Below are 17093 nucleotides of genomic sequence, written 5' to 3' on the forward strand. Positions count from 1 at the left end.
TCCGTCTGTTAAAATCAGCATGAAAGTGGAAGTATGAAGAGTCGGAGGTGCTATGGGTTCAAATATTTGTGTTAGCGCGTTTCTTCTAGAAATGTGGGATACAGTTCCTGTGTTCAGAATATTTCGTGATCAATAATATTCTCAAATATTGATGGGTTGAGAACAATGCAGAATCATACTTCAAATTTAGGAGAAAATGAACTTATCGATAAATAAACCCTGGATGCACCGAATTTTTACCAGAAACAAACTTTGAAGAACACGTTGCCAAATTCAATAATAACAAAAAAATATGGGTTAAGAGTAATGCAGAAACATACTTCGAATAAAAGAGAAGATGATCTTTATGATAAATAAACCTCTAGATCCACCAAATTTCTGCCAGAAACAAACTTTGAAGAACACCTTGCCAAACTCAGTATTAACAACAACAAAAAAACTGAAAACAAGCACTCCTAGTTGTGACAAGAGAACGCGAAAACCTACTAAAGGCACATAAGACTGGGCTAGTTTGTTAAGTTTACAGGAAGTGTATATCTTTCAAGTGTTTGGAAACATAGAATAGCAGACATTTAAAATTAGCAGTCTTTTTTTGAGTGCACAAACAGTTGATAACTTAATCTTAGAGAAGGATATATATTTGGTTATGAATTCACACGTAGTGCCGTTGGTGAATCAGTATATTACACCCGAAAAACTGAAAATTTAAAACCACCGAATACCAAATAAGTCACATATTTTGAAAGAAAACATGAACAACGTATGAAAGGAATGAAATTGTCACGTCTATTTTTTCTCTCTACTTATATTCTTCTAAGGCAACAGCTGCTGCAGCGGGTCACTGATTATGGCATTTGGCTTCCGACCAGAAAGACGTGGGTTCTATTCTGGCCACGATGGTTCCGTTTCTATGAAGACGAAATGCTACATGTCACTATACTGTGTTATGTCAGTGCATGTTAAAGAACATATTTTTTTTTTCTAAATAAAATGGAGTCCTGCACTACGGCCCTTCAGGGACCCCGAACTCCATGCACAGTTCACTTGCAGCAACCATGATCACACTTCTTTAAAACCATTTCAAGGAGCTGCGCTTGATGTTCTCAAATACGGAAATAAAAGCAGGTATGATACCCATCTAGATCACGCCAATTACGCTTAAAGAGCGCCAAAGGTTGTCTTTCTTAAGCGGAGAAAGGGTAACATTCTGAGCGTTCGCATAAATAGCAGACCGATGACGATGAAAACAACTTTTCAGTGTCATCCCCAAAGATTGTTACGGATAAAGGCTAAAAAGGTGGTGTTTAACGTTATGAAATCATCAGACTCGCAGTGGCGATTATAGACTGACAGCGTTTTAATCACTGAGAGGCATGTGAGTTTCTGAGCGCGCGTTCTTTTCTCCCTCTTTCTTCAATTTTCAAACTCTATCATCCCTGCCCTTGGCTAAGGTTGCATAGCAATCTTTCTAGACTGGTTCACATTCCAGTCTTTCCTTTTCCTGCTGTTCGTTCTTTCGTTCGTTCATTTGTGTAACTTATTGGCTATGCTGTGTTAACGGTGGCCCTAAAACACTTTGATAAAAAAGGGTCGTAGCTAGTGATGAAGCACGATGATTCACGAAGAAACGTGGAAGACAGTCTCACCGGACAAGAACATGAAGCCTATGTACGCAGACGATGGCAGAGAAGCTTCAGCTCGAGACACGTCAAAAGTGGTCATGAAGGCACTGAAGAAGAACCCCAGGCAGCGGCCGTAGCTTGCCGAGATCATAGAGACCACGAAGGAGACCACAGCCACCATCCAACTGAGTCTACTATCAGGCCCGGATGTCTTAGTATCGTGCTTTCTTGCGAAGTCACAGCAAACACACTTGTCCGGAAAGGTTACTACCACAGGGCCATTGCAATCGCCCGAGACGTTCTTGTGACCATTCTTTGCAGTGTGCTTGTCCAGGCAGTTGACTTGAGTTTGTTCCTGAAAGCCAGTGAAGAAATCATTAGATAAAAGGACCAAGCAGCGTACGAAAATATCACGAGAATCACTCTAATATTCAGTTTACGGTTGTTCCGAAGACTCAGCACATCTACGGGTAATTCACTAAATTTCTGGACTGACAGCTAATACTTGCAGGGATTCCGGAGCGGCATCTTAGGCATGAAGCTGTGGCTATGAAAAACGCCACGTACAAGTTTCAACTCGGTGCTTCGGCTGATATGAGGAGTATAATGCAATAAATAGAAAAAAGTGAGCACTTTTTGTTATGGTGCCATACGCTTAATGACAAAGCTCGACTTCACACGGGCGTCGCGAAAGCTACAGAGAAACGTTTTAGCTTCTTCGAAGCTGATGAGTGATCACCAACCCTGTAACTGAGACCTGGCTCCAGTGAATACTTTTTCTGGGTGCTTAACAAAAGTTTGATGTATGTGCCGTGTGTACAATCACCGTTGGATGTCGGCGAATTATTACACTAAAAGAAGCACGAACGAGTCAACAAGTATATCTCAGGCCTTAGAATCACTTCTGGCCAGCGGTCTACGCAAGAGTCGCGCTCGTGCCACAGTGCTTCTTTGGCCAGTGCCTTCGTGCGCCGTTGTTTGTCGTCACTTTCTAGTAAGACATGTCAATTCGAATATATTGCTGTTTATGAAGTAATTAGTAGTATCCCTGTACCCTGTTGCCTTAGAATACCCTGTAACTTGTCTTCATCATGCTAATCTTTTCTAGGCTGTAAATTTGTGTTCCTGACTTCCGAATACCAGATTTTCTGTCACTTTTACACTTTTTTATATGTTTCACGCTGTACTTTGCAATTGTGTACTTTTGCTGACTTTATGATATTGTAATGTCACTTTTGTTGTGTTGATTCTTTCTTTTTACAATATTGTACGTTGTGTCGGCTTTCAACCCATTCCCCCCCTATGTAATGCCCATTTGGGCCCTTAGGGTACCTAAATAAATAAATAAATAAATCTGTGGGCATACTGAAGGACGAAGTTCAGGAAATTTCTAGAAATGCTTAATACGCTAGTTTATAGGGACTCTAAACTGACAAATTGCTTTAATTTTTATTACTGTTAGAAGTTGGTCAGGCCGGAATGAACAGTACTTAACATGACATTAAATTAGCATAAAGCAGCAACAATAAGACTTCACTGTACAAAAAAATCAGTGAATATATTCAGCGGGCACGTCGGCTGGCCACCTGTAACAGCCTCGACCAACCCTTTGGTTTTCTTTATGCAGTTGCTTCTAGCACGGGTCACATTCAGGGCCGATGCATCAAACAAGATAGTGGATTCCGTCGGTGCTGCGCCGATCTATCTCGGCGACAGCGCAGAAGAGGCATCGCTTGTTCTCAACTCTTGGACGCCACCACCGTCATCGACTGACGCCTATATAAGCAGCCTAACATCACGGCTTTCCTTCAGTGGGCACGTCGGCTGACCGCCTGTAACAGCCATGACCAACCCTTTGGTTTTCTTTATGCAGGTTAGTAGCAAGTGTTCCTGTGTCAAAACTAGTGTTCCTTGCTTTATCCAGCTGACGTGTCCCACCAGCTTATGCATGTGTTACCAGTACGTGCGGAACATAGTACTGGGTCTATTGAAACTTTGGGGCGATATCGAATCAAACCCATGTCCGACTGCCAAACAAATGTTGAAAGAACTTCTTGAAGGCCAAAAAACTATGCATAAACGACTTGATACTATAGAGTCGAAACTTAGAAAGGTAGAAACGTTAGTGTGAACCCTCACGGAACTGACTAATAAAGTCGCCAATCTCGAAAAAACAGTGCACGGACTAGAAAAAAAAGGCTGAGGAATTTAGAAGACAGAAGCAGAAGAAACAATCTTCTGATTTTTGGCATTCCTGAAAAACCGGGAGAAACACCAGACTTGCTGGAATCGGCAATAGTTGAAGACGTTCAAAACTAACCTTGGTGTAGAGGTGAAATCTGTTGAAAGACTACACAGAATTGGGCATAAGCAACCTGAAAAACCTAGACTTGTGATCTTAAAGTTCATAGATGACAGGGAAAAAAGACACGTGCTGAAGAACTGTTCTACATTGAAAGGATTGGGCATTTCTGTGTCCGAGGACTTCTCGGCAGCCACGAGGCAAATCCGAAAAAATCTATGGGATAGTGCCTCTGATAGCAGGAAAACGGGAGTAAAGGTGAAACTGTCATATGATAAAATTTGATTTGATAACGAAACGTATGAATGGGACAGTATTCACATGAAGAGGGTTCCTATTAGTCGACGCAGTAGCAGGCTGCGAGATAAGTAGTGAGATAAAAGCAATGAAACTAAGCAGTTTCGTTGTCTTAACATAAATGCCCGTAGTTTGATTAACAAGGTCGTTGAATTAGAAAGTGTAATATTAGCCCACAAACCGCATATGTTAATAATTACAGAATCGTGGCTACACCGAGACATAGGTGATGATGAAATAACGCCACCAGGCTACGAAAGGTACCGTAATGACAGAGATTCCCGTGGTGGCGGTGGTGTCATGTTTCGAGAATCGCTATATGTGACACGATTACCCAATATTAAGGGAGTTGAATGTGTTGTCGTTAAAGTGTTATTTGATGAGCTACATATTGTCGTTGGGGGATTTCATCGCCCGCCTAATTGTGGTGATGAGTTTGTGGAACAATTAAATGAGTTTTTGTGTCAGTATAAAACGAGTAGTTGCAACGTCTTAATCGGTGGCGTCTTTAATTTTCCATGATAAATTGGTTGGATGAATTTCCACATGCCATCTCTGCTGCATCTGTATCTTGATGTTTTGCTGTTCCATGACTTGACGCAGCTTGTGAAACGCTCACTCGCATTCAAAAGGAATCTAGCATAACTTTAGACCTGTTTCTTGTTAGTAGAGGTATATATAACCACAGTCCGGTAATAGAAATTTACGACGGCATTTCGGACCATAAAATTGTGTCATTAGGCTTTCAACTGTACTATGATAAAATGCCTGATAAAAAGACCGTTTTTGTACTCGTATTCTCGCATGCTAGTGATGTGGACACAATAGACGCTCTTGATCATTCTTATTCCGATTTCCTAACGCTTTCTAAAGAAATTAAATGTTCTGTTAAGCGATTGTGGTGCTTTTTCAAAGACCTAGTAATTAAATGTATTCAAAACTTTGTTCCTCACAAACGCAAGGTATTAAACCGGCCTAGCCCCTGGATTACGAAAGAAACCGTACGCTTAGGGCGCAAGCTAAAGAAGGCAAGAAAACGACAAATAGAACGACCATCATTGTCTGGACTAGATAATATATCAGAGATTCGTCACACACAGAAAGCCAAATTGAAAAGTGCAAAGAAAAAATATCAAAGCGAGGCTTTGACAAACTTTCTCTTGACGTCACCAAATAAGTTTTGGCAGTATCTTTCACCCAAAAAAGTCCAGTATCAAGCTTATCGGTGATGTTATAACCAGCAAGAGGGAGATAGCAGGGGCGATGAATGATTACTTCTGTTCGGTGTACACGCGTGATAATGGCGTTACCCCTCATTTCATCACCTATGACACCATACCACCTATCGATGACGTCTGTAACACTGAAGGGGGTGTCTCATCGCTTCTGCTTAATCTCGATCCGCAAAAGTCCCCGGGCATTGACTCTGTACCTAACGCTTTTCTGATAAGGTAGGTTGAATGGAATGCCAAATACCTATGCTTGATCTTTAAATCATCTCTCCTGCGTGCTGAACTTCCGAGTGATTGCAAGCACGCTAAGATCGCTCCAGTACCAAAAACTGATGACCATTTGCTTGTATCCTCGTTTAGGCCTATCTCCTTGCTATGCACCATTGTCAAAATTCTAGGGCATATAATATTCTAACATTTGTCTGTGTTCGTCGAAAAAAATAACCTGATCACGCATCTTCAGCACGGCTTTCGCAAAAGGTATTTTACGGTAACCCAGCTTATTGAGACGTTTAATGACCTAGCAGCAGCGATCGATAAGAATGGTCAAGTAGATGTTATATTACTGGATCTTGAGAAAGCTTTTGATCGTGTGAGTCACCAGAAATTACTAATTAAGATCAAACCAATACTGAAAAATGAGGAATTACTTGCATGGATAACTGCTTATTGTTCAATGAGGAGCCAATGTGTTGCCATTGAGGGTGTCACCTCGAGTTCCGCCCCCGTGAAATCGGGTGTGCCTCAAGGGTCAATTTTGGGGCCATTGTTTTTTCTGTTGTTTATAATGATATTGTGCGAAACTTGCCCGTAAAAATAAAGCTTTTGGTGGACGATTGTATACTTTATCAGGAAATTTATATTTACAGTGATCAAGAATCTTTGAATACTGCACTAGCGACGCTACAAATGTCGTGTGAAAATTGGCAGATGAAAAATAATTATAAAAAACGGGAGAAATTCGAATTACGCGTAAGAAACAGCCGCTTCTGTTTACCTACCACGTCAATAGCCATGCGTTATCCGAAGTCACTAAACACAAATATTTAGGACTCATACTCACATCAGACTTAAAATGGAATGAACACGTAGAATATATTGAAAGAAAGGCAATGAAAGAGCTTGGCAATTTGCGAAGGAGGCTTGTGAGTGCCACACCACACATCAAGCTTCTCGCGTACAAAACTTTCATTAGACCAGTATTAGAATATGGAGCTGCAGTGTGGGATCCCTCTACTGAGTCCAATATTTAAAGATTAGATATGGTCCATAGAAAATATGTACGATTTCTTTTTAATTGTTATAGTTGGCATACTTCCCCATCACTTCCACTAATTAAAGCGGATCTCGAAAAACTACAGGAGAGAAGAAGAATGAAGAGGCTGAAGCTTTTTTACCTCATTTTCCACAACAAAATTGGTATCAACAAAACAGCGCACATTAGACAAATAAGTGAATATGCTGTGCGCTCGCATCATTCAAAGAAAGTTTTAAATTACGTAAGCCGCACAGACACATTCAGGTATTCATTTTTCCCAAGAACTACTCGTGAGTGGAATTGCCTATCACCCGATGCTGTACAGTGTCCAACAGTTCATTTATTTCTACATGCTCTCGATAACCACTAACAGTTTTTTTGTACAGTCATGCAGCCCAGAGTTACGTAATGCTTCCATTTTTTAGTACGTTTCAGTCAGCAAAGCTATGCCATTGTTGTAATGTTTTTAGTTTTTTGTAAGTTAATACAAAAGTGTTGAATTGTAACCACTGTCAGTATGCTGTGTGATGTCAATTATGTTTTTTTGTAGTAAACATTTTTGTATTCCCATTCCTGCTTAAGACCTGGTAAACAGGTCAGCAGTATGTAATAAATAAATAAATAAATAAATAAATAAATAAATAAATAAATAAATAAATATCAGTATGAGAGATATGGTATACCTATATGATAGAAGTTACCGTATTAAAAGGTTATGCGTAACCTATAAGTGAGACAGATACGAATATTAAAAAAACATTGGCAGCATATCCACGGAGTGAATGATGAAGAGCGGGGTGAAGCTTTCGTCCGTCCATTCGTTCTTGCTTCCTTCCGTACATGCGTCCATCTGTGTGACCGTCCATGCGTCCATCCCCCCGTCCGTGCATGCGTCTGTTTCTGCGTCCGTCCCAGCGTTTGTCCATGCATCCGCCCCTGCATCTGTTCATGCGTCCATCCATGCATCTGTCTGTGTGTCCATTCGTCCATCTATTCGACACTCCAAGCACAACCACGTCGCATCTTTTTATCATATAATCCCCATATAGAAGCACCGCCATTCAGCGGACATTCCAAGGACTAAACTAGAGGTGGCACACGCACACTTTCTTACGGCTTGCGCTTAGGGTCTACTTCCCACCTTTAACCACCTCGAGTTCATGGTATATACTAGTTCACAGTATTCTTGGCACTGCGGCCCAACGCTCGCTAAACCTTTCTAAAACCTACACAGTAAATTTTTTTACACCCTTAAGGGTGTAAACTGGCTTGTCGCCAGAGGAACACCCTATGGGTGTTTTCAGATACACCCTACTTAGAAGGGTGTTGAACACCCTAACATTTTGCTGAACACCCTTCGTGTAGGGTGTTCAGCTAACACCCTTTAAGAGGGTGTTGAAAGGGTGTGCGACCTTCGAGTAACGCGTTATTCAAAGGTCGCAGGTTCGGTTCCTGTCCATGGCAAGTTATCTTTTCACCCACATTTCTTCACATTTACATTACAATTCGGTCTAATAACTTCCCCTATACTTTCCTTGGCAATATTGTCTGTTTGATCTCATTATATATATATATATATATATATATATATATATATATATTAATGAGATCTAACAGACAGTAATGCCAAGGAATGTACAGGGGAAGTTATTAGAACCTATAGAATGTAAATAAGAAGAAAGAATAAAGAAAAGTGGATGAAAAAATGTGTGTGTGTGTGTGTATAAGCAAGCTTACTGAAATGCAATGATATTTCTCAAAGCCTTCTTTGTAAAGCCGACTATAGAAATTTAGACTGCCTTCTATAGTTATACAATTAAACACAAATATTTAGTGTTAAATAGCATAAACATCTTGGGTATATCAATTGGTGGCTCAGTGAGTCGATACAGCAAAGGTGCTTGGTATGCATACGTTTGTGTAGACACACGAACACATTATATTCAAAAAACATTATTACCCGTAACAGTGCACACTTCCCATGCAGGATGAGACATATACATATTTCAGCAACTTAATTTGCAGTTACACTTGGTATCGCAAAACCATGCGAGTTCAGCCTCACCTAGTTCATTTCAAACTATGATTATACAAAAATAACAGAGCTGCTCTGGCAGACATCGTTTCCACTTATTGATAAATATCTTTTCCCACTTCCTAAAAGCAGACATATATTGGCGTAAGATAAATGTCAAGTACATGTACCACAACACAGGTTTTCTCTCAACTGAAAGCAAACACAGTTATTATGATATTTCATACATACTACAGTTAGAGCATTTTACCGCCAATATTCGAACAGGTAAGGTCAGTGGCCGAAGAAAAATGATTAACAGATCAGCCCGCACCCCATGAAGCTTCACCACATATTAAAATAGCAAGTTTTATTTTTCAGCATCTTTCTAGGTAATAGAGACAGCATCCATTTCTCAAAAACACACTCTTCACAACAAAACCAAAACGAGGGCCGACAGGTGAAAATGCCTCCGATAGGCTGACCAAAGTTTCGATAGGAGAAACTATCTTCGTCAAAGGTGCCTAGCCTTCTCATCATTGGCATAATAGTTGCAAGGGGGTTAGTAAAGACGTCATCTCCTGGTGGTGGCATGTGTCCCTGTTGGCAATCGTAGCCTGAAAAACAAAACTATAAAGCAGAGGAGTGCAGTCCTTGCTTCATTTCAAGTTGGGTGGTAGTGATTCAGAATGTTCTCAGAGGGAGGAGAAAAAAAGAAAAAAAAGGAAACACCCAAAGTAGGAGCGGTGTGCTGCTAATGGGTGGCCGCTACAGACAAGAAAAAAGCAAAGAGGTTAAAAGTTGGAAGCCAGCAGACTCTCCCCGCGTTTGGCCATCACGAAGGGTTGCTGATTGGCCTATGCCGTTCTCGAACATCTATGAATGGGACTTATAAGAAAGAGGTTACAAAAAGGCGCAAGAGAGAAGCAGGCGGCTACTTTTAAATGCCAAGATTTCAAAGGTAAGCGACACCATATGTGTTTGTAAGACCACGTGTTTATTGGGGAAGGTCATTGGTTAAAATATGCTTTCACTATCCCCATAAGTGTCCCGCTCAACGAAATTGCCTCAAGAATTTGGCGGCATGTTGGCAGAGAAATAGGCAAGTTCGGAATGCAAAAGGAATAAGCAACTACGAGAGAAACACAAAAGAAAAGAAAAAATGAAAAAAAAAGGCGGATTGGTGATAGGCGACACGCTAGCGTTAACAAACGAGGAAAGGAAAAAGAGACGCAGAGAAATTTGTGGCTTGGCAATGACTTAATGGTGCACGGTAGGAGTGTTTTTTGAAGCGACAAAAGAGGAAAGGAAGCTGTGGTTGAAAGGTTCATGAAAATAAAAACTTCATAGTTGTGTGTATATAGACACATGTATATCTATAATTGAAGTTTGAAAATTTAGAGTGAATATTATTATTACAATATGTAGGTTAGGAGTGATTCCATGTAATACCAGTTATGTCTATTTGAAGGTTGAACGTTTCTAGTCCCTAAATATGGCCGCAATTATGCAATGGCTTTCAGCGATTCCAAATTACCACGTGCAACATTGATTCCTGATGGGTGTAGGGACATAAATTTGTGTATAAATTATGATTTTATGTATTTATTCTCTCGTGGTGACCGGAAATTATTTTGTAGAACATAAAGCTTTGCTTTTTAGAAAGTGTGGTCCTGTTGGTAGAAGTGACCGGCTACTACTTTCGGTAAATTGTGCTTTGTGTCTGCACGGTGGCCGTTCAGTCTTACGTGAATTGGCGGCCCACTTTCGCCTATATATTGTTTTCTACAGCTGGCACACTCAGAAAAGTATATTAGGTTGTTTATAAATGCAGGTGAAGCTCTATGTGACCTTGTGAATGTAGTCAGATGCTGTGCTTTTTATGTTGGTAGCCGGCTGTATATATTTGCAGGGTGAGCACCTGGGCCGGCCACAGGGATCAGACGTCCTAGTCTAAGTTTGCGTGAACAAGCATGTCTTTAAGTTAGCGTTGCAAATGCCACGTGCCACGCATTTCTAATTCCCGCAAAACTTAAAGCAAACACTAGGACGTCTGGTCCCTGTGGCCGGCCCAGATGCTCCACCTGTAAAAATATATAGCTGGCTAACAACTTAAAAAGCACAAAATTTGACTACATTCACAAGGTCCCATCGATCTTCATCTGCACTTCGAACAACCTAGTATACTGTCTTAAGTGCACCATCTGCAGACAATATATAGGCAAAACTGGGCAGCCAATTCACGTAAGACTGAACGACCACTGTGCAGACACAAAACACAATTTACCAAAAGCAGTAGCCAGTCACTTCAACCAATAGGGCCACAATTTCGACCAAGCATAGCTTTATGTTCTACGAATTTCTGCTCACCATGAGAGAGGAAATACATGGAATAACATTTGATACAGAAATGTAAGCACCTAACATCGATCCCGAATCAATGTAGCACGTCGCAATTTGGAATTGCTGAAAGCCATAGCATAATTACGACAGCATTTAGAAATGAGAGAGGTTCAACCTTCAAATAGACATAACCGGTATTACATGGAATCGCTCCTAGACTACAAGTGTACTATTGATGTTCTTTCGAAATTTTTTAAATTATAAATATAGATATACATGTGTCTATACACACACAACTACAAAGTTTTTATTTGCCAGAACCTTTCAACCACAGCTTTCTTTCTTCTTTTGTCCCTTCAAAAAACACTACTACCGTGCACCCTTAAGTCATTGCCAAGCCACAAATTTCTCTGCGTCTCTTTTTTCCTTTCCTCGTCTGTTAACACTAGCGTGTCATCTACCCCCAACCCGCCTTTTTTAATTTTTTCCTTTCTTTCTGCCTTTCTCTCGTTGATGCTTATTTGCTTTGCATTCTGAATTTCTCTATTTCTCTGCCAACATGCCGCCAAATTCTTGGGGCAATTCTGTTGAGCGGGCCACCAACGGGGATAGTGAAAGCATATTTTAACCAATGACTTTCCCAATTAAACACATTCTCTTCCGAACACATCTGTTGTCGCTTACCTTTGAAATCTTAGCATTTAAAGGTAGCTGCCTGCTTCTCTCTCGCGCCTTTTCGTAACCGCTTTCTTACGAGTCCCATTCATAGATGTTCGAGAACAGCATAGGCCTTTATCGTCGGCAACCCTTTGTGATGGCCAAACGCGGGGACTGTCTGCTGGCTTCAAACTTTAAAGCTCTTCGCTTTTTTTGCCTCTGTAGCGGCAGCACACCGCTCCTACTTTGCGTGTTTCCTCTTTTTTGCTTCCATTTTTTTCTCTACCCTCCGAGAACATTGTGAATTGCTACCAGTCAACTTGAAATGAAGTGAGGACTGCACTTGTTTGCTTTCTAGTTTTTTTTTTCCGGCGGCAATTGCCAACAAATACACGCACCACCACCAGGAGATGACATCTCTACTAACCCCCTTAAAGCTAACATGCCAAGGATGAGAATAAACGGCACTTTTGACGAACATAAGTCCTCCTATCGAAACATCAGCCAGCCTATCTGAGGAACTTCCACTGTTCACACAGACTATCCCACTCTTCACAAGTTTTTTCTGATCCTAAGGCAGTTTTCAAGGCATTCGAAACACTATGGGCTGTTTATATAAGCTCTGTACACACAATTTAGCCATCTGATGTACAATATGCAAAGTATAACAGAGTGACTTGTTGGGCTTTACACTCTTACAGAGTATAAAAGAAGGAAAATACGTAACTTCATATCTAACTCAGAATACATGCAACAATCATTACCTCTTACAAAAAATTAGGAATGTAATAAGCACCGGCACATACTTCGCAGAGCTGCTCAGAAATGCATCTTGATAAAATAGTTAAATATTGCAGTAAATTACGAATGCGAAAACACAACACCAGTGCACTAGTAGAGATGCCTGGTTGGCACCAAACTGCTGTACTTAAGATGCATCATGGAAGCAAGACCACAGCCCACAACTAATATACGCTTCAAGTAACCCTTGACTGCTAAACTGAAGGCCACAAAATCAAACCATGGCTGTGGTGGCTGCAATTTCGATTAAGGAGGAAATGCATGACACGTGTCTGCTTAGACGTGGATGGATTTAAAGAACCCCAGGTGGTCAAAATATCTGAAACCCTCTACTCCAGTGTCCCTGATAATTATATCATGGTTTTAACACGTTAACCTCGGTAAATATTATTCTCATTGCACTTGACATGAAATAAAGCAAGCAGATATTACTATGTAGTTGAAAAAATTCACCATTCAACCCTCCGATCCAAGGACTCACGTTACAATATTCTAGTATGCCTTCTATCAGTTATCATTAACAATGTTAAACATGAGTATGTATCACTGTAAAATATCCGACATGGTTTGGTATTGGCAAAGTTAGGTACGATGAAGTATGACAGTGGGAAAACACTTGATTGTACTTATGAATTGAACTTCCCAAAGGCAATGAAATAACTACAGTGACAAAAATATATTAAAATAGAATATTCAGTGAAGGTTACACTGAAGATAAAATCATTAATGTGCTACTTTTTATCACAACACAAAAAGTGTTTCTAAATGGCCAATTGCACATAAGGCATCAATTAACATGACATGCAAGTCTGGCGAGCAACACACTCAGTAGATCTTGGAAAAAACAAAATATCCAATAAAGAGCTCAGTAAGCAGCACTGACACATTCTTAAGTGCACTGCCTAGTTATTGAATTTTAGCCTTAGGAACAGAAAAACACCTTGGCAGATTGTGTCCAGGGGGACACAAAGTAATAAAATAATGCTGTCACCTGGCCTATCAACCAAAAATATTGAAATTTTAGTAACGCAAATAAGCAGGTATGTTTGCATTAAAAAGTTGGAGGCAGTCGTGTTTCTACACAGTCCCACTTGGAAAACTTTTTTGATTATGTTTATGCTCCTAGATATCCCGTTTGAAAGTTTAATTTTGCTTTTCATGATTACGCATGCAAGGCAGTGAGGTTTAGCAAAATATCACTCCATAGCGGTACGAGCAGTCGGTTCTTGCTATCGCCAGCGAATAGCAAGAGTAACCATTTTAATGTTTGCCATTGCCTTCCACCAACGGTCAGATTAAATGCATGAAATCAGAGTCTGTGCTAGTGCTCACTGTCCTGCACACATAATAATGCAAGCCGCAACTAAATTTCCAGCAGGATATCTGAGCACAGGCATGCTAGAATTCTTACAAGTGACAATATGTAGAAATGTGACTGGCTCAAATATTTAACACATACATGATCTCCTGCTGTGGTCACTATTAAGTTGACTAATAAAACTTAATGGCACCGCTGACAGTGATAATTATTGTCTCACATTGCATCCTCCTCGATACATAGCTATCAGCAGAGGTGGCTTTACATAGATAACTTACAGCGCTGACTTCTCTTTTAAGGAAAAACAAAAGGGTTAACTTTGAACACCCTGAACCTTTGTGCTCCTTGAATACAGCTACCAGGTGGCTCTCTGCAGCTCGCTTTTCAGAAGAAACAGAAGCCATGCGCCACTAATGTGCACCAGCAGTCAAATTTTCCACGAGCCAGCCTTGGATGATGGGCTAGTCCAGACGTCTCCCACACTCTCTTCCTACGACGAGCATGTATAGACTGAGAGAGAAACAAAAAAACAATTTACTGATGTGTCTGTTAGCGAAGCAGAATTTGGAACTCAATTTAGAATGATCTGGAAAGTTTTGTTTTAAAAGAGTAGGATGTACGAAAACCAGACATGCTACAACAAAAACATCCTCAATGTTTTTGGCGAACATAGCTGCAACCTTACGAAAGAATATGCATTTTTCACATAACAGATCTGTCACAAAATATACTTGAATAGCGCTCTGGCATAGTGCGTATACATGCCAATTCAATAATAGGGCAGTGCGTACATGACGGTATGCACTTTGATCAAGTATCCATTGGAGGTAACACATAAAGTTATATTACGAATTTTAGTTTGAACACAACTAATGCAACTCTCTTTCGGCTGCCTACATTAGAACGATTATGCCGATAACGAAGAAAATTGGTTTAACTAAATTACTATTGTCAACTGCTAAATTATGGCTGTTAATTTAATGATTCCAGGTGGCTAAAAAGGCAGTGCCCCTCACTCATCCCTAACATACCCCTCATTACAGGCTGTCTAATAAATAATGGGAAAAAATGTGGAAGTGCTAATACAACGCACCCATCTTGAGCTAAATACCATCCCAATAAAGCATGCAAGCTTCTGCAACGATCTCTAGTAACAAGAATACTGGAAGGCATTGGTCACGATTTAGCAATACACAATAAACGTTTGACGAGATTGATTTCTGAAGTTGTGTAATTGCGTCAATGCCAACAGTTTGGAAACATGCAGTCTATATTCATGATTGTCAGATGAACATACTGTCCAATTTTCCATTTTCACAGCAACACGTGCATGCCTTATGTATGCATACTAAGATGTATAACATTATTGCAAGTTTTGAGCGTTAAATGATATATTTGTTTCTCCAAACACCACAGATCCCTTCTATAACTGTAGCGCATGCCTATAGAATTTACTGAAGCTTGTCATCTGATTTGAAGACAAAACAACATGCTGACCCTAATTGAAATCATGACGTTTTGGCCCCCACACAAAAGCCCTATTCACAAGTGATAAAGACTGTGCTTTTATTCGAGGCCAATGTGTGGTTTTTCAATGTTTTCATGTGTGTTTCTGACCAGATCGGCATAAGCTTGTCATCTGTTATTAAATGCCATTGGAGGTGATGGTCTAAACTGTTCTTACTGTTCGTACAAGTAAAATTGCTTAGCGAAGTTTAAACACAAAGTTTTGGCGAGGCACATACAATATTTAATAAACCACCACAAAATAATGAAATCTAAGCATAGCGAAAACAAGCTGAATAAAATAAAATGTGCTCTACCGCATGAACTACTGATCGAATTAGGGCTCGCACAGTTAAGCTACAGTTATTCGGCCCCAATAAGCCATGAAAATTTTGTTCGGAAATACAGTTCAAGTTTAACGAACGGCTCAAAATTCATGGGTTCCGAACGCATCAGACAACCTATGTTGCGAGTGTATAACGTAAGCTCAGATTTGACTAAACGGACTGCATAAACACGTAAGCGTACATACGTGCAAGCCTTGCGAGCCGTATCTAAGACGAGGCAGCATGCTGCACGCGAACTCGAATAACACGGTAGTTCAAAGATGCGTGCCGGCGTGGATGCATACACCGGCATACGTTCGGCTGCCCTCAGCAATTTCTGATAGCAGTTTAAAAAAAGGGCGTACAACATACGAAACTTTTCAAACTGCTTTGGACGTACAACGTATGAAACGTACAACAAATGAACCCGTTGACTCCTGTAGCACACAATATGAACAGGCACGCAAAAAAAAAAATCCTCAAGTTAAGAGATCCAAACATACGCGCCCTAGGCGTAATCAACGCTTACAGCTAACAAACGCCGTCTTCGCCCAACAATTATTTAACCAAAATATTGGTCCATCGCGAGCAGGGCTCCCTGCCAACACCACTGCCGACAGAGGCGAGCGCCGTCACAACTCGCACAAATCCGCCGCCGAATTCCCACTGCGCAGGCACGCGCCATGTGCTTCACACACCGAAGCATGCTTGAATCGAAAGAAAAAGCTCGCCCACGCTTGACTTCCTACAAAAACGCCTTCATCCTGATGAAATGACACACACAAACAGGTTCGCTACGTTAAAAAACTTCACTTATCGCCCACATGTAACGAAAAACGTAGCATGGCGTCGTTATCACGCTCTCGGTGTTGACAAAGCGCCGACAGCAGGAATGTGGTACGTACCTGGCGAGTGTTCCAAAATGCGACGCCACACGTCCTCGCTTGAGTAGAGTTCATCTTCGTAATAGGCAGCACCGGCAGAACACAAAACACGAACGCAGCGCGCAAGCACACCTCAAAAAACGAGAAAAAACGATGCAGAACCGACAAGCTGCAGCACCCGACCAGCGAGCACGCCAAAACAAGTTCGGGGTTACAGCTCCGCAGACGTACAAAGGCGCAATAAAATGCTTAAGTAATGCGGTTAAGTACAAAGAGTAAACGGAAATATATATAAAATAAAAACAAAGCAGGAAAAATAGTTTTATTTTTATGAAAAAACGAAATAAGAACTTAACACGTGACTTTAGCGCGCGAAGTTTGAAATGCTTGCAGGTACAATGCATTTTTAACAAATGAAGAACAGCGGTAATAATCACCTAAAACACTCATGTTCTTGACTTCGAAATGTACTATGGTTGACGCACACATTTACACACAAAATTCTATTGCAATGATTGATGGTGCCTATGCAT

At 40.6% G+C, this 17093-nt stretch overlaps 1 protein-coding gene and 1 long non-coding RNA gene across 8 annotated transcripts in view; one reads left to right on the plus strand and one right to left on the minus strand.

Annotated features, from left to right (window-relative positions):
- Positions 1 to 3733, plus strand: part of LOC142785333 (uncharacterized) — a 58922-nt gene extending 55189 nt beyond the window's left edge. For both annotated transcript variants that reach the window (XR_012888920.1, XR_012888921.1), the window contains exon 3: positions 3250 to 3733. This is a non-coding gene — a long non-coding RNA (uncharacterized LOC142785333). The remainder of the gene's footprint in view (positions 1 to 3249) is intronic.
- LOC119179505 (uncharacterized) overlaps positions 1 to 17093 on the minus strand; it is a 150330-nt gene that overhangs the window by 95094 nt on the left and 38143 nt on the right. For 5 of the 6 annotated variants that reach the window (XM_075883801.1, XM_075883798.1, XM_075883799.1 and 2 more), the window contains exon 2: positions 1647 to 1977. In XM_075883801.1, the coding sequence (XP_075739916.1) occupies positions 1647 to 1977 (331 nt within the window). Of the gene's footprint in view, positions 1 to 1646; positions 1978 to 17093 lie in introns of those variants that run through there. The other variant, XM_037430628.2, reaches the window with a different exon arrangement.

Source organism: Rhipicephalus microplus, unplaced genomic scaffold (assembly GCF_043290135.1).
Source record: "Rhipicephalus microplus isolate Deutch F79 unplaced genomic scaffold, USDA_Rmic scaffold_21, whole genome shotgun sequence".
In the NCBI taxonomy this organism is placed as follows: domain Eukaryota; kingdom Metazoa; phylum Arthropoda; class Arachnida; order Ixodida; family Ixodidae; genus Rhipicephalus; species Rhipicephalus microplus.